Raw genomic sequence first — 25868 nt, 5'->3', positions numbered from 1 at the left:
AAGCACTAAATTGCTTTGAAGTTTCCTGCAGCTGTCAATCAGAACAAGGATGTTTATAAACATTGCGGTCAGGTTTGAAGATGGAGATTTTGATCAGAGGGCGACCTGAAATCATCATGCCAAAAGTAATCTTCAGGTTTCCCAGGTTAGAAGGGGGAGTCAACCAAGGAGACTCCCATCCCGGGTGAGAGCCCCGAGGTCAACCTCTTGCCCACAGACCAAGCACACCCAACCCTTAGGACAATTGGGGGACCCTCCATCTGCAGCCTGGCAGTGGTAGATATGCACATGGGCACGGGACTTATCTCCTTGACACTCCGTTGGGGTCCAATATGCCAGGACAAAATATCAGTGCCAAGGGACAGGGCCTAAAGAACAGGGTGACCCTCAACCCTACATAGTGTTGGGGGGTGAGATGGGGTGATCCGTTATTTTTGTGGTGGGGGCGAAGGAAAGGATGTGCCTCTTTTCTGAGGGGTTAGGGCTGCTCTCCCTGTCCGAGGGAAGGGGGGTGTCACCATTTCCATCCTGATGGGGGAAGGGGCCCTGTCTGTGAACTCCATGATCGGGACGCCTCCGAAAGCAGTGATGGTGGGCTGGCCGCTTACTTCCCAATATGCATATTTTTAAATACCAAAGGTGGGTGAATCCCACCTTGGAAGTGCTGCCAGCGACAGCAGGTTTTCCCACTGGCCGGAGCACTTCGTCGCAAATGGGAGAATCGCGACCCGGATGTATTCCTCAATATTTGTATGTATCCCACCGCCATACAAAATATAGACAACCTTGCTTTAACCTAAGTCGTTACGGATCACTGGCTACTGTACCAAGGTGAACGTTTATCGTGTCCACATGAGGCATTCCTATTTTCTGACTTACATTGAGAATAAATCAGGTAAACAATATTGCAGCCCATTTCTGACTCGGCCCAAATTCTGAAGAATACCACAAACGATTCCCTCCCTTCTATCCTCAGCAACCTTCTTTGATATATATTGATTTAAAATTTGGCAACAAAACCTGAAGCAAAAATTAGTAAATTGTGGTATATTTAAATGCAATTGCCTGAGGGAGCTGTGTTTAGTATAACAAATTCATTGCATTTTAGATCTTTACAGGGGAAACAGTCAACAACTGTGTTATTCCAGAGGTGAAAGGCAGTGCAGTAAACAGTCCTTCTCGAGGATACTGTCTCTTAAACAACGTATAGTGACTTCATAGCTTTCAAGCACCTCCTCAGAGGTATTTCAGGGTCAATATAAGCTACAATCTGCAGAATAGTGGGCTTCAAAATGTAACACGTGTCAGCTGGTAATAATGTGCTTGTCCATTTACAGATCGGGGAGCAGTGCTCGATGGGAACAACAATGCTTCTGGAGGAATGACTGCTTCACTATGGCTACTGGTGATACTCTTCGTCCACTTCCTCTTCAAATTTTGACGTGGCACGGCGCCATTGAACAGCGCACTGCCTCTAACCCGAACAGAACAAATAAACTTTATCCTGCACAGGTTGTGCACAGGCTGTAAAACATCGCGTATAGGTTCTGTGCTGACGAGTATTTGTTTTTGTGAGTCCATACTGGTATTTCCCCTCTGTTGGCTGCAGGGCGCTGGTGCATAATTGCTGTCAAAACTGTTAATTCAGTTTCTGTTGATTTTCCACCTTTTAATCCTCCCATGTTTTAGCTGATGTAGTGTTTACATATTTTATGCTTTTAATGATGTTTATTTATGCAGGTACTCTTCATCAACCTTTCCCTCAACATACGTAAAGCTGTCTGTGGTTTTACTGGGTGGACAATATACTTTACCTGTATACTATTTGTAGGCTACCAGATAAATAATGTAATATGCCTGTAGACCATTGGCTAATTAACAGGTGGATTGTGGCCCATTGGCTGGCTAAACAAACATTGAGCAGATAATCTGCAGACTTATAACAAAAGGGGCAGTTTTGCATTAAAGTTTAAGGATCTTTATCTTAGAGCAATTCTATTCCAGAAGTATTTCACACTAACATTTAGGCCCATATTGACTATCACCATCATATATAAATTGTGGAAAACTAATAAAATTGTATATGTCATGTACGTTAAAGTAAATATATAACTCTTTAGTTTCCATTATGATTGTGTATTATGTGTGCACATAACCATGATTCTGCACTTTGAGTCCAATATACTTACAAGATTTGCTGAAGGCTTTTCCTGTACTGCAGTGGAACTGGGCCAGAGTAAACAACAGGAGAAATAGAGGGCCATTTGAACTGCATTCTGGGACAGTCTTTCCAGCATATTGTGTATTTGGTGTCTCCTAGTTTATATGTTACTAGTTTCTAAAAAGGGAAGCCATGTGATTGCTTAAAGCTGCAGTATCCCTTTTATTTTTTTGGCATGATGCATTTCTCAAAGAACAAATTAAATGTATACAATGGTACCCGTTTAAAAACTATTTCTGGCTATGTGAGATTTTGTTCTAATTACTTGTCGCGGAGGTTAGCTGGAATTATTCTAGAAAAGACGCTGCAGGTTTTGCACTTCAGATGTTTGCTGCTGTTTATTTTAATTTCCAGCTGTAATCGTTTACTTTTCATTGCTTATAAGCTTGTGGGCTTGACAGAGTAATTAATTGTTTTATTCAGCAAGCCTCAGGCAGCAGCTTGTTGTGTACTCCGAACACATTGTTCTTTCCACAGGATATTAGATCCAAGAAGCCACATAGCAGCAAACTTTTAATTTCTGTAACTGTGTGATAGTGCAACGGAACAGAGTACAGGGCTAGAAAATTTACAATTGGCTTTACTCAGAAATGGGTAGTCATGGTATTGACAGGGACTGATGGGTGATAGGGAGGAAGGGACTTGCTAATGTTAACCTGGAGCAACCTTTGGTGTTGGAATTTTTCCAATTGATGAAGTTGCTGAATGAAATCTGTTGTGTTGGTTTTGAACTTTCAAAACTGAGAATATTCTGATTGCATACTTGAGAAATTTTACCTGACCTTCTTTCGTCCTTTGAGGTAGGAGGTGCAATGCTATAGGGAAATGGTGTGCTGGCTAAGGACTAGCAAGATCCAAGTTCAGGTGATATGGAGTTTCCGCCATTGCTGGGATTGGAACTCCTGACATATGTGAACCAAGTGTACCTATCATACAATCATAGAATCCCTACAGTGCAGAAGGAGGCCATTCGGCTCATGAGTCTGCACCGACTCTCTGAAAGAGCACCCAATCTAGGCCCAACGCCCTGCCTTATCCCCGTAACCCCACCTAACCTTTGGACACTAAGGGGCAATTAGCATGACCAATCCACCTAACCTGCACATCTTTAGACTGTGGGAAGAAACTGGACCACCCGGAGGAAACCCACGCAGACACGGGGAGAAAGTGCAAACTCCACACAGACAGTGACCCAAGGCTGGAATTGAATCTGGGTCCCTGGTGCTGTGAGGCAGCAGTGCTATCTGCTGTACCTGTCACCATACTGCCAACCATCCTGATATAAAGTATGCACTGCAAGACACAATGCAGACTTCTGAAGTGTAAAACCAATCTGCACTACAAATTATTTTCTAAGTTTAATAAGCAAAAAGATAAATCAACTTACAGTTTATCAACCAATTTTTAAACCCCTCTTACACCTTTTGAATTGGAAAATTTCACAGGGAACCTGACCCAATGTATGGTCTCTTAGAATTAGTTGTCTCTATGTTTAAGCTTGAGCTATCCAGAAAAAATATCTTCAACCTTATAGAATAAAACAGACACTGGACAGGAATGGTCAAGTACATTTAAATTTACTTTCAAAAAAATATCTTAAATTTAACCTACATTTGCCAACCTTATTAATTTGGTTATTTCAGAGCCGTGAAGACTATTTGAACCATATAAAAATTGGTAAAGAACTTCTAATACAAGATGCAATTCTACTGTTCTCTGATATTATTTACTTCAGTTCTCTGAGGACAAAAGAGTTTTCTTTGAATTTCTGGGCCACAAACATGTTTTTGTCATATGTCAAATGGCCTTTTGCAACACAAAAGGGAACAATCCTGAATGTTATGAAATCTAATGAGAGCAAGGTACATGTGGCCAGCAGTGTCTGCAGAGTGAAATGAAGGAAGTTGGCATTAAACTCGACAGCCTTTCTTTTTGTTTGGCAACTTCTTTCATAATTTCTGCTCTTCCTGTGTTTGACATCATCCTGCACCACAAAATGGCCCCCAACCAGCTGAAATGACAAGTCAAAAACACCAGCTACCAGACCCTGTCAAAGCCACTTTGTACCTAATGATTAGAAGATGTGCATAGCAAAGTTACCCAGGGTTGCTATGTAGTGATGCTTCACCCAGTTAAATGTCCTAACAATTCTTTACGGCAACAGTATAGGTGAGGTAAGAACTTGTCATGTGAAGAATTACACGCACTGACTATCTCCTATCAATCCATGGTGCCTTTAGAAAAAATAGCTTAATCGAGAATCTGTTGCTTCAGTATAACATCTGGTTTCTGGCTATCTTCCAACACTCTCAGCTCCAATAGATTTGAGAGATAATTCAGAAAAAAATAGCCTTTATATCAGAATGTAGAGGTCTTTCATTCGACCTGAACCCCTTTGTTGCTGACATCGGTATACTGCCAATAAATGGAGTTCATGCTCACAAGGGACTACTTCATAAACCTCAGCTACCTTTGGGCATGTAAGACAATGAGCGGTTGCCCAAATTCAACTGTAATTGTTTGAAACAACATTTAAGTTCTACATTAAAGCCTTTTAAACAGAGAGATCTTCAATAGTGACACTCATTGCGACTCGTAACACAGTCACCTGTCAACAACGCGTTTCTGAACTCTGTTGGAACATATTTGGAGAGAGGGACCAAGCTTCATGCTGCTACTATCGGTCAGTCTGTTGTTTAAGTTCTTCTGAATTCACAAAGTTTTTAGGACATGTCCTTCTGACTTTGGTTATCCTATGAACTGTTTACATGAGGATTTCTGAAGCGAAGTGTCCATCATCGTTCTTTACTTTTGTGTTATCCTTGTGTACTCTGCCCCTTTTGGAAGCTTGATTTATTGCCCTTTGTTTTCAATACAATGTTCCTCAAGGTGATGCCCATTAATTTTCTCAAATATGACACTTCCAATGCATAGCATGCAACTACACTCATGTTTTTCTTCTTGTTGAAGACATCTAAGATCTTACTTTGGATGTGCCCAATAGTCTTCATTTCGGTAATATTTCGGGCAATTTTCAGAACTAGTTCCATCAGCTGTCTTTTACTTCAGATGCAGTAACATGACGACTAGCAGGTAGAACAAGCTGGGGAGATTGTTATAGTATTCATAGCAGTGCTAGCAATTGACATTAAATGCCAGTTACTTTGCAGGGGGTAGCACAGTGGTTAGCACTATTGCTTCACAGCGCCAGGGCCCCAGGTTCGATTCCCAGCTTGGGTCACTGTCTGTGCGTAGTCTGCACGTTCTCTCCGTGTCTGCATGCGTTTCCTCGGGTGCTCCGGTTTCCTCTCACAAATCCCGAAAGACGTGCTTGTTAGGTGAATTGGACATTCTGAATTCTCCCTCAGTGTACCCGAACAGGCGCCGGAGTGTGGCGATTTGGGGATTTTTACAGTAACTCCATTGCAGTCTTAATGTAAGTCTACTTGTGACAATAATAAAGATTATTATTGAATGCATTTGATTCCCTGCTAGAACAAAATGTGGGCCTAGGCTCTTTCCATCTGCCATGCTCATTGAACTGGATTGAGACTGAACTGATTCAGACACCAGCTCTGCAGCAGTTGTGGAGAATTCCTCAGGCCTAGCAATCCCAATCTTTACAGTGAAGTGAATTCATGACTGGGATTCACGAGGAACAAATGCACAAGTTATAAATGTCCTGGTTTTCTGTATTTTTTCATCAAGTTTAATGATTTAGTGTTTTGCTTGCAACTGCAATCTGTAACTGTAGACATGAATGTGCCCGGGGATATTCACATGATGACATAAATGCCAACTTTAACTTCACTTCTCCAAGAACTTATTGATTGTTTTACAGTTTAGGAGTGAAAGGCACTTTTTGATGATACACTGAGTTATACAGATGAAAAGATCCAAAGTTAAACTCTGAATCCCTGCTTTATTATCTAATCTCACCAAGGACAGCAGTTCACCTCAATGCACTTAACCTTTTGAGGGAAAAGTCAGCCAGGGCTCTGGTTCCTATTCAGTGACTTTGGCCGGAAGGTGCACTCTGTGACAACAGAATCAGCTCACATGTGATTGCCTTCCAAGATAGACTAGGCTGCTGACAGATTATCTAGACTTGCATGAGGAACAGTGGCACATTGGACATCTGCTGGCATCAGTAGAATTGTACAACAGTCAAGTTCAGCCCTTCAGCAGTGGAAGAAAGAAAGCTGGTTGGAGGAGAAAAAGGATACAGAAGATAATTAGCTGGGCAGCGGGGAAATCCTGATAATCTTCACCTGACTAATGATCCAAATAGTCCCCATGATTTGTTTTCGGTAATTGGTTTTATTTTTATGGCTACCATTGGAAGACATTCTCTCAGACTTTAACAGCATTCTGAAAATAGTGCAAAGTAAGAATTATTTTGTGTATGAGCACCGCCTTTGTTGTGCTACATATAAGTGGATGATGTGTGGTAGATATTCTCAGCCATGGTTTCACACTTGACCAGCCCGATGGAAACCAGGCAAGTGGCCAGTACAAGTCGCGTGTCACTCACCTGCCCTGGAGACTCTGGGTGAGCTGAACAGGCACAAGTGACAGCATTCACCTTAATGTATACATTTGGGTCCTGCTGGCCAAGGACCAATCTGTGATTTGCATGAGTGGCAGTGATGTTCCCGTCAATCCAGCAGAGAATCATCAACAGGGTCAGAAGAGGCACAAAAAAAAATCAGTTCTCTTTTGCATTGTGTTACTTCTGAGGCCAGGAGGAGCAGAAATGTTCCCTCTGGGCTATTCAAGCAAACCTTAGCGCCCCTCCCCCTCCCCACTGCTCCAGCCCATCTATTGATCACAAGATCATTGCAGAATATCATGGTAGCTGAACCTACCCCTGATCTGCTGTTGCAGGTTGGTTTGAGCTGCGTAGTCTTCCGCTGATGCTGGTTTAGGATGACTGAAAAGTCGACCGATGTGATTTGAAGGAAGCCTTTACGTTCAAAGAAAACATGGCTTCATTTCTGGACTAACTTCGAACTCACACCACTGCTGGCTCACCAAAAAGTGAATTGAAGTGGGAGTTGATGCTAGAGAAATAGGAAGGAAATTGAAGAATAAGCCAATCTATGCCATTCTCTCCCTGCCTGATTCCAAATTTCTGTGCAGCCTGACTTTAGGCCTTCTTTTCCCAGTCTCAAAATGCGAGCTGTTAGTAATATGCCAGGGAGCAATAAGGAGCATGACTATCAGCAAATCTCATGGGTATAGACCAGATACTTTAATCATATTTGTTTCCATGAATTTCTCCACTTTCCTGCAGTAACCTGCAGCATTAGCAGCTTACAGTTTCATTTCTAGGTATATTTAATATTACTTTCAAAAGATATTATCAGCTCAGACTGATCCTGTTTCTGTTGAGGATAAGGATGTGCTCTGGTTTATAATGTCCATTGCATCATATATGTGCACGCTGTAGAATCCATTGCTACTATGAGAACCAAGGCAATCCTCATTTCTGCACATTATTTTGGTCAGAATGCACTAGGGGAACCATGGTTTGTGTGTTAAAATACGTAACTTGCATTCTTAATGAGCTTTGAATCATTATCGTGAAAGATTGTGCAGTAGGAATAACTCGTTGGTCTCTGAAGTTAAAAACCGAAAACATGTATTCTGGGCCAGATTAAGTGACTTTGATTGTAGTTGCTTATTCCTTTAAGAAGAATAAAACTATGAGGAAATGGTGATGGTAACAGTAACATCTATTTGGTGTGTAATTGAGAGCGAACCCGGTTTGCCATTATTTTCAAATGTCATAGTCCGGGGGCTCGTCCCTACTGATCAATTTATACGGTATTCTCATATTCACTTGCAAGCAGGACACATCTACTTCACCATTAACAATCTTTTAAAAGATTAATAATGAAGAAGATGGAAGTGTAAAAATAATGGAGATGAATTCCCTTGGGGATTTCTCTGGATCTTTTGCGCAGGCGAGTGAGAGAACCTTGAACTGTTTTTGTTTGACTTACATAGATTTCATTTCATTAAGTGCTAAAAGGAAACAGCACAAACAAGCTGCTTCTGTGGGGAGAAAAAAGGTATACTGCAGCTTGAAGTTTAATTGGGCTGTAAAAGTACTATCAACACATTAGTCAAGTCATCGGTGCAATGTCTGATTGTTCACCTGTTGGTCTCAGTCGCAGAGCCGTAGATATGGCTCCTGACAGACAGTGAGGTTCAGCAGAAAGTTTTTTTTTTCCATTTTTGAATTCTCTCTCAGTAACTTGCACTGATAGCTAACACCCTATAAAAGTTGCTGTAAGGTAGATCTGGACCCATGCCTGGGGTTGCTTCCAGGTAACAGTTCAAACAAAAGCAGCCTGTTACTTGATGACGTGATATCAAGCTGTAGATATAAAATGTACATATGAAGATTTATTGTTATATTTTGTGAAGATGTGCTGTAAGGTGTAGTCGGTTTTTTTCCTTAGCTTTGCTTGTATCCGAATGCTTGCCTTTATAGGAAGACTGTCTGCCCTCTGCTGCCTGTTCTGTATTTGCTAACCCACTTCACTAAAAGCATTCCAACGCGATCCTTTCACCCATTAAATATTCTCTTCATCTGATCTGCACACTCGCAAACCGCCCCCAGACCAATTGCCAGATTTGTCCACATTGACTGTGTATGCTCCAATCCACATGCCTTTGCCATGTGACATGACATTGGCAGTTCAGCTGACCCGCCGAAAACAGTGAGGGGCTAAAGAACCATTAAAGCACAATACCAATGTGGTTGTCTTATCAGCTCGGTCGAACTAAACGTGGTGGCAAACTTAAGGAATATAAAAATTTCAGCATATCGCAAAAGTATATATTTTTTAAAATTCAATCTTTCTTGCCAGGGTTATTTTCATTCTTATTGCGTTCCTTCCCCCCCTCTCTCTCCCCCCCCCCCCCCCCACCTTGTATAATAATTCAAGAAAGAAGTTGAAACCGGAATCCTGCAGCATTGGTCAAATGTGCACCAAACATTGAACGTGGCTGATGAAAAATGTTTAATGAGAGACACATCCCTCCCTTTTTACACAGGATATCCCAACATTAAATTATTCCACTGAAAAAATGAGTAGTGACAAATACTGCTTACAGGCAACAAGCTCAGTTAGTTTTCTGAGTCTATTGAAAGCCATAATCCCATACCAAGCATTTGCTTGAATTGCACACTTTCAGCAATTTATCCTCATAACTGAAGTTTTTCACCTCTGGTACCGTTCTTGTTAACCTCTTCTGCACTCTCTCCAATGCGTTCACCTCCTTCGTATAGTGTGGTGCCCAGAGATGTACACAGTATTCCCAGCTGCAGTCTGACTAGTGTCTTGGTAAACTGCACCCCATGCCCTCACCGGTGCCCACTCTGAATGGCCCTGGTGAGCCCCGATCCCACTGACCTGCATTTTAGCCCTCCATTGTAGCCATTGCTTCTGGTGGCGCTGCTTCCAGCTCTTTATTAGCCAGCAAATCTTGCAGGTTACTCCTCTTGCTTCAGCAGGGGGAATGGATCAACTTCAGGCAATTCATTGCCTGAAGAACTTAAACTTAAACTACGGTTGTGGCTTCCAGGGCCTAAATTTGTCATGCATAACAACAGGAATTAATCTCGGCAGTTTTGTTTTCCAAGTTGATGTTGGTTGCCATACAGTGAACATTGATTGCAAGCTTATTATATTGTAGGTGATGCAACATTTAAATTTAAAGCTCAAGTATCATGGTATCATTGATTGCTGATTAATAACCTACAATTGATTACGCAAGGCCAACAGATTTGCCCTGACGTTAAGTGATGGCTTGAATCACCACCTTCATATAAAATCATGGCAATAGTCTGAAGGAAATGATCAGGCAGTGTCGCATTTAAGGATTTTGATGGCATCACAAGCTGACTGATATAAATCAACTGTGTCACTGCCTTGAAACAACCTCTGGTTATTATCTGGAATGTACAAAACTAACTGGTGTTTGTCTTTCGGATGTGATTAATGTTTGGAGTGGTTTCTTGTTACTGATTGTTCTTCAGCAATCACTTGCTAACGAGTATGATTGTCCACCTAAGACTCTCTGTGTTATGGTTTCTGTGGGTTCTTGCATGGCTGATGAGCCCGATCCCAGAGTCACATATTTGATATTTAGCAGCTGTTTCCGGGAGTTTGGATTGATCCTTTGACTCAAAGTCGCTGGTATCCCTTCCTCAGGCTCCCTTCCCATGCCTCCTATTGCCGTCAGGTGCCCTTGTTGAATTGCGTCCCTTCAATCAGGAGGTTCCTCCAAGTAGATCTCTTCCGAGTAAGGGTCTCCCAGGTGTTGATGTCTATGTTGCATTTCTTGAGGTCCGCCTCCAGGGTGTGTTTGAATACAATTCTATGCATGCTGGGCTGATCCCTGGATTTTCCTCTCCAGAAGAATGTAACCACCACCTTTTTCCCTCAGCTGCCCTTCACCTGCTCTTTGAGTCTCTTGCAGGGCAGCGACATCAATGTTGAAGTGCCTGAGTACACGGGTAATAGAAATGTCATACAACCAACTATAGAGATACTTTTATTGCAAACTACTCCGCGCCCCCCCAAGATTCTTTGCTTGCGCCCTTCTCAAGAATGTTTGTTCACCTCCCTCTGACTAATTTTGTTCCCTTCCCCCCCATCCATCAACAGCAGGAATAATAGGATTGCATTGTTCCACAAGATAACGAGAACCAAACAATTTGATGCAACACAATCTAATTTATGTTACCATTTTATAACAGGATATTTAGCATATTATTACCTAATAATTAATTGTAGGTTATTGATCAACAATCTGTTGTTATAACATTGATGTTTCATTTGCGATGTTGCATCAACATGCTGCAAAATTAATTTTCGATGGATGGCAACCAACACCATAGAACATAGAACTGTACAGCACAGTACAGGCCCTTCGGCCCACGATGTTGTGCCGAACTAGTCTGAAACTAAGATCAAATCAACCTACTCCCAATCATTCTGGTGCATTCCATATGCCTATCCAATAACAACTTGAAAGTTCCTAAAGTGTCCGACTCCACTACCATAGCTGGGAGTGCGTTCCATTACTTGGTCATTACTCTCTGAGTAAAGAACCTACCTCTGACATCCCTCCTATATCTTCCGCCATGAACCTTATAGTTATGCCCCCTTTTAACAGCTACATCCACCCGAGGACAAAGTCACTGAACGTCCACTCTATCGATCCCTCTCATCATCTTATACACCTCAATTAAATCACCTCTCATCCTCCTTCGCTCCAATGAGAAAAGCCCTAGCTCCCTCAACCTTTACTCATAAGACTTACCTCCAATCCAAGCAGCATCCTGGTAAATCTCCTTTACACCCTTCCCAATGCTTCCACCTCTTCCTATAATGAGGTGACCAGAACTGCACACAATACTCCAAATGTGGTCTAACCAAGGTCTTGTAAAGTTGCAGCATAACCTCATGGTTCTTAAACTCAATCCCCCTGTTAATAAATGCTAACACACTATAGGCTTTCTTCACGAATCTATCCACTTGGGTGGCAACTTTCAGAGATCTATGGACATGAACTCCGAGATCTCTCTGCTCCTCCACATTCTTCAAAACCCTGCCGTTAACCCTGTAATCCGCATTCCAATGAATCACCAAATGAATCACCTCACACTTATCAATGTTAAACTCCATCTGCCACTTTTCAGCCCAGCTCTGCATCCTATCAATGTCTCTTTGCAGCCTACAACAGCCCTCCACATTATCCACTACTCCACCAATCTTGGTGTCATCAGCAAATTTATTAACCAACCTTCAACTCCATCATCCAAGTCATTGATAAAAATCACAAATAGCAGAGGTCCCAGCACTGATCCCTGTGCTACACCACTGGTGACTGGCTCCAGATGAAAATTTACTATCTACCACCACCCTCTGTCTTCTATGTGATAGCCAGTTACTGATCCAATCGGCCAAATTTCCCTCTATGCCATGCCTCCTTACTTTCTGCATGAGCCGACCATGGGACACCTTATCAAACGCCTTACTAAAATCCATGTATACGACATCAACTGCTCTACCTTCATCTATGTACTTAGTTACCTCCTCAAAGAATACAATCAAACTTGTGAGGCAAGACGCACCCCTCACAAATCCATGCTGACTATCCTGGATTAAGCTGTATCTTTCCAAATGATCATAAATCCTATCCCTCAGGACTCTTTCCAATAATTTACCTATGACCGAAGTGAAACTAACCGGCCTATAATTCCCAGGGTTATACCTATTCCCTTTCTTGAACAAGGGGACAACATTCGCCTCTCTCCAGTCTTCTGGCACTATTCCTGTAGACAGTGAGGACATAAAGATCAAAGCCAAAGGCTTTGCAATCTCATCCCTCGCCTCCCAAAGAATCCTAGGATATATCCCATCAGGCCCAGGGGACTTATCTATCCTCAGGCTTCTCAAAATTTCTAACACATCTTCCTTCCGAATATCTACCTCCTCTAGCCTACCAGCCTGTATCGCACTATCCTCCTCAACAACATAGCCCCTGTTGTTGAGGAGGATATTGCAATACTGTTTAGATTAATTTATATTGTTATATATTAACAATTTTAGACCTGTTTCTAAATTCAGAAAATAGAAAGGAACCATTCAAGCTTCATCCCTGTACGTTCAATCTTCAGTCTGAGACGTGTTCTGGCTCCCTTGATGTGGTTGGTGGCTTGTATTCATTATTCCTTATGTAATGTACATGTAAAAATAAGTAACGCGAAAATAACTGGGCCAGTGTTGTAACTGATATTCTTAGCGTCTCTTTCACTACCAGTCAATGTTTGAACTGAAAATCACAAAAGTAAGTAAAGGTATTTTAAAATGAAAGGTTCACTCTGCTACATATAATGCCAACTGAATCTCAGTGATTTTAGACAGTAACATAATCCCTGATTTCAGGTGACAACCTTCTCCACCAGTACCTGATCTCAGCAGCAGCAAGACCTAGACAACATTCGAGCTTGGCTGTTAAGTGTCACATAGCATTCATGCCACACAAGTGTCGGGCAATGACCATCTTCAAAAGTAGAGAATCTCTCCCCTTAACATTCAATGGCATCACCGTCCATGAATCCCGCCCTATCATTATCCTGGGGGTTGCCATTGACTAGAAATTGAACTGGACCAACCACTTATATACTGTGGCCACAAGAGCAAGTCAGAGACTGGGCATTTTGAGGCAAATAACTCACGTTCTGTCTGCCCAAAGCATATCCACCATATACAAGGCACAAGTCGGGAGTGTATATCCTCCACTTGCCTGGATGAGTGCAGCTCCAACAACACTCCAGAAGTTTGATACCATCCTGGAAAAGGCAACCTACCTGATCAGCATCCTATCCACCAGCTGAAACATTTACCCCCTCCCTTCAACAGCACCTTCCAATTAAACCTACAACCTCTACCATTTAGAGGGAGAAAGGCAGAAAACACATAGAAACACCACCAATTTCCCCTCCAAGCCCTACACTACCCCGACTTGGACCTATATCACTGTTCCTTCACTGTTGCTGGATTAAAACCCTGGATCTCCTTGCCCAACAGCATTGTGGGTATACTTACATCAGTTGAACTGCAGCTATTCAAGGAGGTGGCTCATCTTCAACTTCTCAAGGGACAGTTAGGGATGGGCAACAAATGCTGGCTTTGTGACTGCCGCCCACAACTCAAGAAAGGATCAAATAAAAATAGTGCTTCCTCAGTTCGAGTCCTGTTTTGATGAGGAGGTGTAGCCAGTATTCTTTATAACACTGCTCGACCTGTTTTAATGATTCTTCTTGCAGTGAGTTAGAAACTGGAGTTTCTGGACACTGAGTGTGATTTAATGGGCCAAGTTCCAAGTGCCATAGTGAGTGAGCTGTCCCTTCAGCTCCTCGACCACCGTGTTGGCGAGCTCCTGACCACTATCAAATGGCACTTGGTCATTTTATTGAGCGCTAACGAGTTCCTCTTTGGCGAGCTCACACTTAGAATTATTTTTAGCATTGGGGAGGTGAGCTCGCTGGCCATGCTGGATCCTCAGAGATCAGGCTGTCATTTGGAAAGAGTGCTCCCGATCTCTGAGTGAGCTTTGATGGCCCCGAACACCCCCCCCCCCCCACTCCCCGGGCAGTGTCACTCCCCGCACACATGGGCATTTGCCCGCACTCCACCTCATCCCCAGTGAGGATATCCTGCCATGGGGTCGCTGAGGATCCCCTTTTCAGGTTGTGTCACACCCCCTTTCGGCCTCCCCCTTTCCCCACCCTGCACCCTCCACAATATTCTGGAGGCCACACATGCCCACACTTCCAGTCCCACCCTCCTTCCTCGCCCTTATCCCTCATCTCACTGGGATTGCTCCCCTCAGGCCAGACCCTTGGCAGTGCCACCCTTGCACCTTGTCAGTGTTCCTGCCAGCCTGGCAGTGCCACCATGGCACCTTGGCAGGAATGGGGTAGTGGTGCCAAGGTGCCAGCCAGGCAGTACCAAGGTGCCCTCGTACCAGGGGAGACTCCCCCCCCCCCCCACCTCACCCCACCACCACCAGGTGCTGGTCCCCATTTGGGTGGAGTGGTAGTAATGATCACTCACTTAGGGACCTGTTAGATCCCAGGAGGCTGACCATCTAGTTAATGAGGTGGAGACTGGCCTCGATTGGTGATTCGAGGGTCCTTGCTATGCCTACACGAGTTCCAGAATCCGCCAACGGGAGCTAGACATTTCAATCGCAAACCGCTTGGCGCCTGATGTATGCTGCTCCTGCGATCGAACCGGCTTGCACAGACTCTCGCCTGTCAAATGAGGCCAGTAAATCGCGGCGACCCATGTCACAGGAATGTTAAGCATGGCATAACCTGATATCAGTGTCTAAGTGTGCTTGTTGATGAGTCAGTCGTCTTTTGGGAGATCAGTTTATACAGGATGCTGAAGTGTGAGATTTTGAGTGGGAGTCTCCGGTTCCCCGGTCGCGTGTTTCTTGGTGGTGCGCCGTTCGCTGGCGGCGGAATTCTCTCTTCCTGCCACTTGTCAATAGAATTTCCCGCTGAAACCAGCCCACTCTGCCTAGAGACCTGCAGACAGGGGCACGGCTGGAAGGAAAAGAGAATCCCAACGGTTGGAGAATTCTGTCTGGCCTTTATCTAATTTCTGCCACAGATTTGTTTTCTCCCATTTATTTATGGTGCTAATTTTATTTTGATGGAGTCGTATATATTCTATAACTATGAATTAGTTGTGCAGCTTAAAACAAATATAAACCTGATGTGGAACCAGAGAAGGGTATTCATTCAGGAAAAAAGTAGCTATAGGTTTTCTTCACATGCGAGTTCTAATTTTGATCTCTGTTATTCATCTGTTCAAATTGTTAAAAGGCACTTCAGTTATTACCTAATCCTCCACTATTTAATTGGAAAGTGTAGAAGCTTGGGTGCGATTTTCTGCGCAACCCGTTGTTTTTCAGCGGCAGAGACGGCCTGCTAGTGGAATCTCCTCGTCCCGCTGTTGTCAACGGGATTTCCCATTGAATGCACCACTCATCGCCAAGGAAACCGAGGCGGGGGTGCACCATCGGTGGGACCGGAGGATCCACCAAAGCAAACAGCCAATAAACTCCACCCTTGTGTCAGGGCTAATTCATGTTGGCACAAAATGGGAGTGATTGTACAATTCTAGTGTTTCTGGTCTCCCTGCATTTCCTATGTTACTTGGCACAGGACACAGCAGTCCACGGGGGCTTAATTTGCTAAATCTAAACTGCAGGGACAAAAACATCCTCATGTCTATTGATGTGTGACTGTAATTTTACCTGTTTAATGGTGCTGGCTATTAATTGTCACATCTCTCATCTCAAAAGTACAAAATGTACCACTTTATAAGCATTGGAGCACACTTTTAGTCTTAAAACTCTTTCCTATGGGTTGGCTTCATGGAACAGCTGAAGTGAGAAGCATGAGAGAAAAGGTACAGTTAAAAGAAAATTATCTCGACATAAATGTACTGAAATTGTAAACGAGTATGTAAAGAACAGACTGCAATTTCACTACAATGGACTTTTCCCCTGGGATTAGTAAGCTCTGTTGTGTTCACCTTTATAAAAGGAATACATGTCAAAGAATTTCCCCATAGTAAGCCACTCAGATAAATATCTCCCAAGTATGTCTGTTCACTACTAGTTTGAACAGCCACAAAGCCAGCACAGACAACTTAGCCCATTAAAGCTGGCTATGAATTCTGTAGGTTTCCAACCGTAGGAAGGTACTCACCTTTTGACTAAAATACATTACACTGCTGTTCTGTGAATACAGTCTGTTCATTTGTGTTTCATTGCATCCTTGACTAGCAATATCGATGATTGATTCAAAATAGGGACATTGACCTAGCAATTCCTGCTAGTTGCAATTTTGTTTGCACTGAGCTGTATCATCATTTTCCTATTCTGCTATTGCAGGACATGCAAATAATACAACAGTTTTTGGCTGTCCTCCAACCTCTTCATTCCCATTACCCAATTATATCCTAACCCCCTGAGCTGCCAAAGACGGCTCATTTTGGCAGGTCTGCTCCCTCACTGCCAACAAGGCATTTTACAGGACTGATGAACAGCCTGGAAAAGATGTCAACATTTGACCAATTACACAAACGACATAGCCAGGTCAAACGTTAATGTGCAGCCTGTTCACTGGCTTAAGTGGAAATCATTTCATACTGGCTTTCACAGCGATTAGGAACTGAATTTTAGAGATGCAGATCAGAAAGGAGGCAAGGAAACAAGATCATTTAAGGAACAGATCATTAAAAATGTAATTTAATTGAAACATAAGTCGAAATGGTAAAAATAGAAGAATAAGGTCAGGGAAGTCTGAGAAATGAAAATAAAAACGTTTAGAGATGAAATTGAAAAGAAAGTAGAACTATTTTCCAGTTGGAATTTTTATGAAGTGGATTTAAAAGAATAAATTACATGGCTCTGAATATATTGCAGATATTATTATATAGTGAGGTGATTTTACTGTGTATTGTGTGATCCAAAGTTCTTCAAAAGAGTTGTTAGCACACGTAACAAAGTGTACCTATATATGTGTGTGTACATATATATATACGGATTGTCCACTTCACCTGTCTGAAGTTTTCGGTTTTGTGATCAGGCCTCATTAATATTGAAGATAGTGTCAATCTCCATATTGACGGCTTGTGTTTGGGGGGACAGAAAAGCAAACATGGCAGTTTACCTTGATGGGCCTAGTTAGGGAAGGGTGAAAGCAGCTGGGAAGGCAAGGGGCCAGAGTGTATAAAGGCAGAGAGCATTTTGCAGCAGCAAAAGATCAACTGCATTTCGGACCAGTTCCTAGATTTCATCCACTCCTGCTAAGTATCCAGGTGACTGTCTGACAGAGACAAAAATGGTATTGGGGTCTTAACTAATCATCTCAGCCTCATTTGCATCTATTAATGTACCACTCCCTTTTTTTTGTCTTGTGAACACTGACCACCTAAATCACGGTGACCCTAAAAATTAGTACAATCAAGCAACCTGCAGTAAGTCATGTGTGAATCATCCATGTGATTTGGACTGTTGCCCGATTTTCAGCCATATATGAGGCAGTGACAAGATGAAAATGACACCCATTTTTTTCCAACAGGTCTTGCCCATTTTATGTTTAAAACATGTTAGCATTTCAAAATGAAAGCCATTTGATGTGAGGCAGAGAAAACATGCAGAAACTAGAAGTAAACTTGAACTTCTATATTGGAAACATGGAATCTAATTCCTGTGACCCCCCTGTCTGTTGCTTTTCCAGCGGGTTTAACGTTGAATCTCCATCATTACCGATGGTAAGAAGAGAAAACCCCATGTAGTATGATCCTTCAGCTTTTTGACCAGTTTAGGTGCTTTTGGCTTGCACTCAGCATTAATGCTCATTCATCAAAGCTGGATTTCCCACTGTAACACTTACATGCTTAACTGGCATATTTTCAATGGTTAATGTCACTTCTGAAATACATGAAAACTCTACTGCATCCACAATGCTTTATTTCACAATTGTGCTGTCATATTGGAAATGCTAACAGTGGCATGAACAACCTTGGTGGCTTGGTGCTCCTGCTGAATTCCATCTTTCGTCTGGCAGAAATTTTCTCTTGTAACACTGGAAATTTTATTTCCCAGTTACAAAGGATTACCTTCTCCTTTAAAAAAACACACCAAGCGTTCAACAGATGATGCAGAAAATTATGATTGTCGCACTGGGGCTAGAAATATGATGGGACTTTAAAGTTTGGGGAATTATGATTTGGTTAGGACCTGGGCTCGCCAAAGTTTATCTGAATTTCTGTTTGAGTGATTGGTTCTTTCACCAGGTAGAAAAATTAATTGTGGCAGCAGGGGTTGTTTTGAGGTTTTTGCAATCGCAGCAGGAACCTGCAATAAAAATTCAGCTGTCGATCCATATCGGGCGCCAACCGAAGTACAACATGCTACAGGGTGCACATATTTGCCACTCTGTAAGCTCTTACCCTGCAATTTCCCCCTTGTTAAAAGTTCAAAGGATTGAGGGGAATGGGGACAACACTAATTAACACCCTACTGCTCCATTCTTAAGTCACACAACCAAGCAGCAAAGGCCCCTTTTGATCACTTAGAAACGAAAGCAATAAAATGAACCTAACTACTGCAGAATAACAATGCACATTCCAGTTCGCCTCTCTACACATCACAGCAGCTGAATGTCCTCATTCTACTTAATCACACTGTGCATTGGATAGTGATTCCCAGAATGGTAGAATACCATGTAGTGTGTACAATTCCTTCTGTAACTTCCTGAACAACTTCCTTGCAGCAGCATATTCACAACTAACTATTCATCGAAACACAAAGGTGACACTTTATAATTGCATGTGAATTAAAATATAGAGATTTTTAAAGATATATATATATATTATAAAATATGTTAGCTTGCTCGTGCACTGGCAATTTGGAATTTAAATTGTGTGACAATAGGAGGCTAGATGAGGTTTAAATACAAATGCTTTCTGTGTGAAAACTTTACCACCTGAAATTCTTCCTTAAAAGAAGGTGTACAAATGTAAACAAAAAGGAATTACTAATTCTGTAAGATTAGGGGTTCTTAAATCATGATGTTTGTGACATTCCTAACTGCTAGGAGCCCACATTTTTGCAAAATGTTGTGACAATTTCTTAAGTCCCATCTACAATTGTGTCAGCTACTTCTACCTGGGTTTCAATCATCTGCAGTAGTGTGTCACCATTGCCAATGATACCTCACAGACATGTCAAATTACAATGTCAGGAAATTAAGCTTTCAATATTAGATTCCCCCATCGTCACTGGTTGAACTAAATTAAATCTGATGCGTTTTATGATATTGTCTTTGAAGAAAATTCCATTGTGTCGCAATATGATGGTCCGAATTTGCTATTGTGGTTCTATTTTGTATATTATATTAATGTCATAGCAATTCTGTATTGGACACAGAATTAAGAAAACAATCCTGTGTTATACAGTGGAATTTTTACTAAGATTCGAGACAGTCTTCTTGTAATGTATTTAAAAAGTCTAATGTTTTCTGATTGCTGAAGTATGCTATACACAGCCTCTCCTCTGTAAAATAATGCTTAATTGTCTTCTCTCTGTGGCAGATGTACTGCTGTTAATATTACCCTAGTCGTGTTAGTGTATGTTTTAATAAGGATGCAGTGTAATTGCCTTCCATAACCGATCTTCTAATAAATATGTCATTTTCTGATGGGATTCTTTTTTTTTCTTTCTCTTAATTTTTAATAAAACTCAGGATGATTGTTGAAGATGAACTACATTTTGTTAGGGTGATCACCGTTTCGCAAGGGAAGGGCTTACTCTGTGTAAGGGAGGGTCCATGGATAGGCCCTTTGCTGAGCTGCGCCAACTCCTATAATGTTGCACGAGTTAATTTTTTTAATAATGCACTCAGTTTCGGGAATGTGATTCTGACTATTTTCAGTGGCTGCTTCTGTGCGTCGTACCGCTTAGGCAACTTGTGTTAAGTGGATCGTGATTGGTGGCTGTGTCGTTCTTTCTATGGGGAAGTAAAAACTGGGTGTGTTATGAGAATTCTGTGCAACCACTCTAGAAATGGAGGCTACATTATTTCAAATACACAACTGTCTTTGATCTAGTACAAATTTTTAACGCGATTTACTGCATCTCACTTATATTGGTAAGATTAAATAAGGAAATTTCCACATATATGTATCTTCCTTTTCTTTTCTCCCCCTTGCAACTGCTATATTATAGTTACTGCTAATGTATGAAATGACTCAAATGTGTATAAATTTTGAAATATGTATGAAATAAAATGGAAAATTTCTTCATGAGTGGAGTATGTATTTATTGATGACAGCATGGTAAGTGTGTATTTGATTTCTGCCTTTCATACTGTTGACCACAGCCTGAATATATAAATGCTACTTAGTTACACACCACAAACTCAAAAACTATATAATTAAAGAATATAGTGCAGTTCTACAATAATCAAACCAAAAGAATTGATAACAGTTCATATGCTTGGCTTGTTGTAGTAGGTCATTCATTGAGAACGCAATAATGAAAGGAATCTCTTTGCACTCAGATGGGTTCACATAGTTTGAGTCAGATATTAGGGTTATTGTAGGATTCCCTCAAAGAAATGAATGTCCAACAGGTCTTAAGTAGGCATCTGTGCCACATGTGTCAGGAGGTCCAATTTCTTTACGGCTGGACTTGAATTTAGGAATCAAACTCTTGCAAGTGTACAGAATAAGGCTTGACAGAGAGTGCAGGCATCTATTAGAATAATGGAACACTTGCTTCCCAGAAAAACATTGCTTTATAGACATATCTGTCACACTGATCTTGGAACCAATTTCACAATGTTTGTTTACAACTATCAAGTGCTTCTAAATGTTTTTGCCTTGTGGTTTTCAGAGGGCCTGGATGATTGCCTTTCACCTTGACCAGACTTATTTTCAAGAATTGCGGAAAGTGATCAAAGGGATTATATTTTTTAAAACCTTTTTTTATAGAATCCACTTTACCCTGCGGTGTCCATTGACCCAATGGGCATGGAAATACCACAGCTTGCCATGGGTCTCATGAGGGGCCTGTTCTGATGGGTGAATGGGCAGAGTTTGGCATTGAGGTAATGAAGGAGCCTGAAAGGGTGGGCAGGGTCATGAGGTGGCATGGATGGGACATGGAGTGTTTGAATTGTAAAGGAGGAGTGAGGGCTGGAGGACCTTTGTGCTTTTTTCTCTGGGTCAAAATCCTAAGCATCGAGACGGGCATTTTAATCAGCCCAACTTGGTCCACAGCAGCCCTGTGGCCACCTTCGTCCTTCTTCCTGGGTTGGCTAACTCAGCTCCAGCTCGCACCCACCCACTGACAAGAACCCCCTTGATGGGTACTTTCTTTGGAGGTGTCAATGCCAAGCTCGGAATTTTCCTGACTTCTCTTATCCACCTCAGGGATTAATATCTAGGCTATAGAGCCTTGATGCCCATTCATTATTTGCTTTCAGTGAACTTTGAACAATGCAGGTGCGATTGCCACAAAGGGATTCTGCCTAGACTTGGGAAGGCCCCCAACAAGGGTGATTCAACTGGAACTTTCCAGATACTTCAGATAGTCTGCGTTGAATAATCAAAGATTACCTGACTTCTTGGCAGCCATTTTAGCCACTGTTCTGACATTCTGAGCTCTGCATGGTCAATTTCAATGCCATGTGCCCTGGAGTCATAGCACAAGTGAATTAACCAATCATTCTATTAAAAATACATGAAGTCTTTGGCCGTGGCTACCCAACAATTACAGTTACCAGGTTTGCAAATGTAAACACATTTACTGTTTATTTATAACAAGAACATTAATATATGCAGCAAATACAACTAGTTAACTATAATTCCCACTTTAACCTGCCCCCATCCTCTACACACACACACAAATCGGACAAACACAGAGGGGTGGAAAGGGGTAAAAATTATAAGTGAAAGGAAGAAAGAGTCTTTGTCAGGTGATGGTTCTTAGCACACTTTTCTTCACAGCAAGCTTGCAGATTGAAATCTTTGGTTTGCAGTCTGCTGATCTTCTTTGCAGATTCATTCATTCAAGTTTACTGTAGTTCAGAAATGTATTACTCACAGCTTTTTCTGGAGAGGGACTTTATTTCTGTTCAAAACTTTGCTTTCAGTTTGAGGTTTGCATTCAGGCATCAGCAGGTTCAGGATAACTGCACTCACAGACTTTCTGGAAAGAGATGGTACCCACAGCAGGCTTTCTGGACTTTGTTTGCACAGCCTGTAATGGTTCTTAGATTCATTCAGGCTCTCTGTCAGTTCAGAAACACAGCCTTTCTGGGGGAAATGGAGGGGGGAGGGCAGCAGGACCCTTCACCGGGCTGCCAAGATCAAACTGAAAACTTGATACTCTGAAAAGCATACCAATAGGATAAGGTCCAAACATCACCTGTTACCACACAGAGCACAACCTTTTGTGCAAATTCATTGTCCTCCAGCCAAATCCATGAAACTGAGTCCCAACCCATCTCTCTCACTGGTGCCGACCAGTTTGCAACTCCAGTTTAAACAAGCACAACCTTCTGGATGCTTCTGCTTGATTAAAGATACAGGCTGCTTGCCTAAAGATACATGTCTATTAATCAACTATAGAACAGCAAAATAAAAGAAAGGAGAAATAAGGGAAGAAACAGGAAGGACCCTTGCACCACTTTGTGACTATTTTAAAACATAAACAGCAATTTCAGAAGTTTCCACAGGAACACAATCCATTTTGACTTTATGATGAGGACATACCGTTACTGGACATGGCACAAGCTTTGTGTAGATATGGAACTCGATGTGTAATTGTGGACACTAGAGCACATGTTGCACAATGGGCTGAGACCACTTTACCTGCTTTCACCGCCCAGCAACAGTGCACATTATCCTTCACAATGTCAGAACTTAGCATTTGGGAATTTTTATGCATAATCAATGTAAAGTATCTTCACAGTAACTTCATTGCAACATTAATGTAAGCCTTTCCTCAGGTGCAGTGCTCCGAAAGCTAGTGTTTGAAACAAACCTGTTGGACTTTAACCTGGTGTTGTAAGACTTTTCACTGTGCTCACCCCCGTCCAACGCCGGCATCTCCACATCATCCTACCAAAGTGCATAACCTCACACTTTTCCACATTATATTCCATCTGCCACTTTTTCGCCCAGCCTGTCCAAGTCCTTCTGTAGCTTCCCCGCTTCCTCAACATTACCTGTTTTTGTAGGTACGTTCATGCAATTGTCGTACCGTTGCATCTGATTCCAGCTTCTCCCTCTCAAACTGAAGAGTAATTTCTATCATATTGTGGTCACTGCCCCCTAAGGTTCCTTCACCTTAATTCCTTCATCATGTCTGCAACTTGTGGCATCATTAGTCAAGCAGCTGTAAGCATCCTGGATGTCCATCATTTTTCTTTTTGTACGTGTTGCTGGTAAAGATGGAACCTACTCTGTCCCTTTGTTCAAAATTATGTCTCAAAACCCCTTGGCTTTTCAAAGGAAGGACATGTAATGAAGGCTGATTGGTACAGAAAGAGTGGGATTTTCCAGCCATTCTTGCCAGCAGGACCTTCCGGTCCCTCTCACCGGGCCTCTGGCCACACCCAGCGACGGAACGTGCGAACAACAGGAAACCCCATTGAGAGCGTTGGGGCTTGAAGATTCCCCCGTCAGCCAATGGTGGGCCACCTCCGCAAAACATGGTGCAGGAGGGAGTGGAAAATCCGCCTGATGCATCAACCACTTGTAGGAAAGGGGCACACCAGCTGTATAGGAATTTAGTGGTCCTGAGATGCTCTTTTGCCCATCATTATATTGCCTTTCACCTCTTCAAAGACGAGAGAGCCGTAACTAATTTTATACCATATATCCGCCAGGGACAGCACAGCAGCACAGTTGCTTCACAGCTCCAGGGTCCCATGTTCAATTCCAGGTTTGGGTCACTGTCTGTGCGGATTCTGCACGCTCTCCCCGTGGCTGCGTGGGTTTCCTCCAGGTGCTCCGGTGTCCTCCCACAAGTCCCGAAAGATGTGCTGTTAGGTAATTTGGACATTCTGAATTCTACCTCTGTGTACCCGAACAGGCGACGGAATGTGGCGACGAGGGGCTTTTCAAATTAACTTCATTGCAGTGATAATGTAAGCCTACTTGTGACAATAAAGATTGTTATTAAAAGAAGACAATTTGGTCTTCACACATCAGTGAGCAATTTAAATTATTTGCTGAATTGAAATGCAACAAATGAACAAAAAAGTCCTCTGCTTGAGATCATTATCACTGGTTGCTGTCATGTCACCAGAGTGAGGAGCATCTGCAGGTTGCCATTGCTAGCTTTAGGAACAACAATGCAGGTGGAATGATTTCCACCCCAAATGTTCTTTTAGGAACTAAATATTTCCCCTCAACCCAGTGGTTGACGAGCTATAAATCTCAGATAACTCATTAAGAAATCAGAATCTGGGCTCTGCCATTAATCAAATATAACCAATTAACAGGTCTAAAATTGTATGGGACAAAATTATCTTGTGCATTAATCAACACAGCAAACTAGCAGATAGAGTTAGACTGCAATCATGCACATGTTTTACTGTATCATTCAGATCTGATTATGTGTGGAAGATTGCTCATATAATACAAATGAAAGTGAAATATATTTTTAATCCTATTATTAAGAGAATGAAAAATCCATTCAAATGAACTTAAGATGGTGCCGTGAATTCCGAGATCCTGATTTTTGTTTCCAGTGCACAGAGTCAGGATATTTACCGGGCTGGATTGGACGTCAGGCCCCCCCACCCCTGAAATGGTTGCTGAAGTTTCTAGGTGGCGAGACGGGCTGAGCAGAAGGCAGAAGGCCTACCTCTGTGCATCGATAATTTATTCAAGTTATTTTTATAAAATGAACAAAGAAAAGCACCCCTCACTCACCACCCCCCCACACATTCCCTTAGCTCAGTCTTGCCAACTCATTCCCCCCCCGCCTATTCCCCATGACCCCATGCCATATACTACCCATAGCCCCTCGTAACACCTAATCCAAGCCATTCCTCCAATTGTGCCCCATGGCCCTGTATAACACCCATGACAACTGATGACAACCCATGCCCCCCATTCATCACCCTTCATTCTTACCCCTTTCATGCAACTCAGCAAGTATCCACGATGGTCAAGCTTCAGAAACCATGCTGCCGTTAAATAGCATCTATTGGTCTATAGATGATGTCACTACTTTTTTTTAAAACTCTAATTTATTTAAGAAAATGCAACGAACTTCAAAATGTCTAAACTAATCTTGTATGAAAATAAACATTTTCATTCCATGAACACTTGTTGCTGTCAATCAAACTGTTCACTTGAGAGGCATTATATTGTGATATGTTAGGTTGCAAAATCAAATCATGAAGCTTAAATCCAACAATGATAGCCCTCAGGCTTATGCCAACAGACAGAATTAAATATCAAACCTTGATTTTTATTGAAATGTGGCACTTAAAAAATATATATAACCCAGC

At 42.1% G+C, this 25868-nt stretch overlaps 1 protein-coding gene across 6 annotated transcripts in view; it reads left to right on the top strand.

The window, feature by feature from the left end:
• The window catches only part of LOC140398255 (opioid-binding protein/cell adhesion molecule-like), a 1404083-nt gene extending 1384047 nt beyond the window's left edge, over nucleotides 1–20036 (top strand). For all 6 annotated transcript variants that reach the window (XM_072486706.1, XM_072486703.1, XM_072486705.1 and 3 more), the window contains one exon: nucleotides 1338–20036. In XM_072486706.1, the coding sequence (XP_072342807.1) occupies nucleotides 1338–1441 (104 nt within the window). In that variant the 3' untranslated portion in view covers nucleotides 1442–20036. The remainder of the gene's footprint in view (nucleotides 1–1337) is intronic.
• Nucleotides 20037–25868: the final 5832 nt, after the last annotated feature.

This window comes from Scyliorhinus torazame, chromosome 21, assembly GCF_047496885.1.
Source record: "Scyliorhinus torazame isolate Kashiwa2021f chromosome 21, sScyTor2.1, whole genome shotgun sequence".
Taxonomy (NCBI): domain Eukaryota; kingdom Metazoa; phylum Chordata; class Chondrichthyes; order Carcharhiniformes; family Scyliorhinidae; genus Scyliorhinus; species Scyliorhinus torazame.
This window is presented reverse-complemented; position numbering and strand designations above follow the sequence as displayed.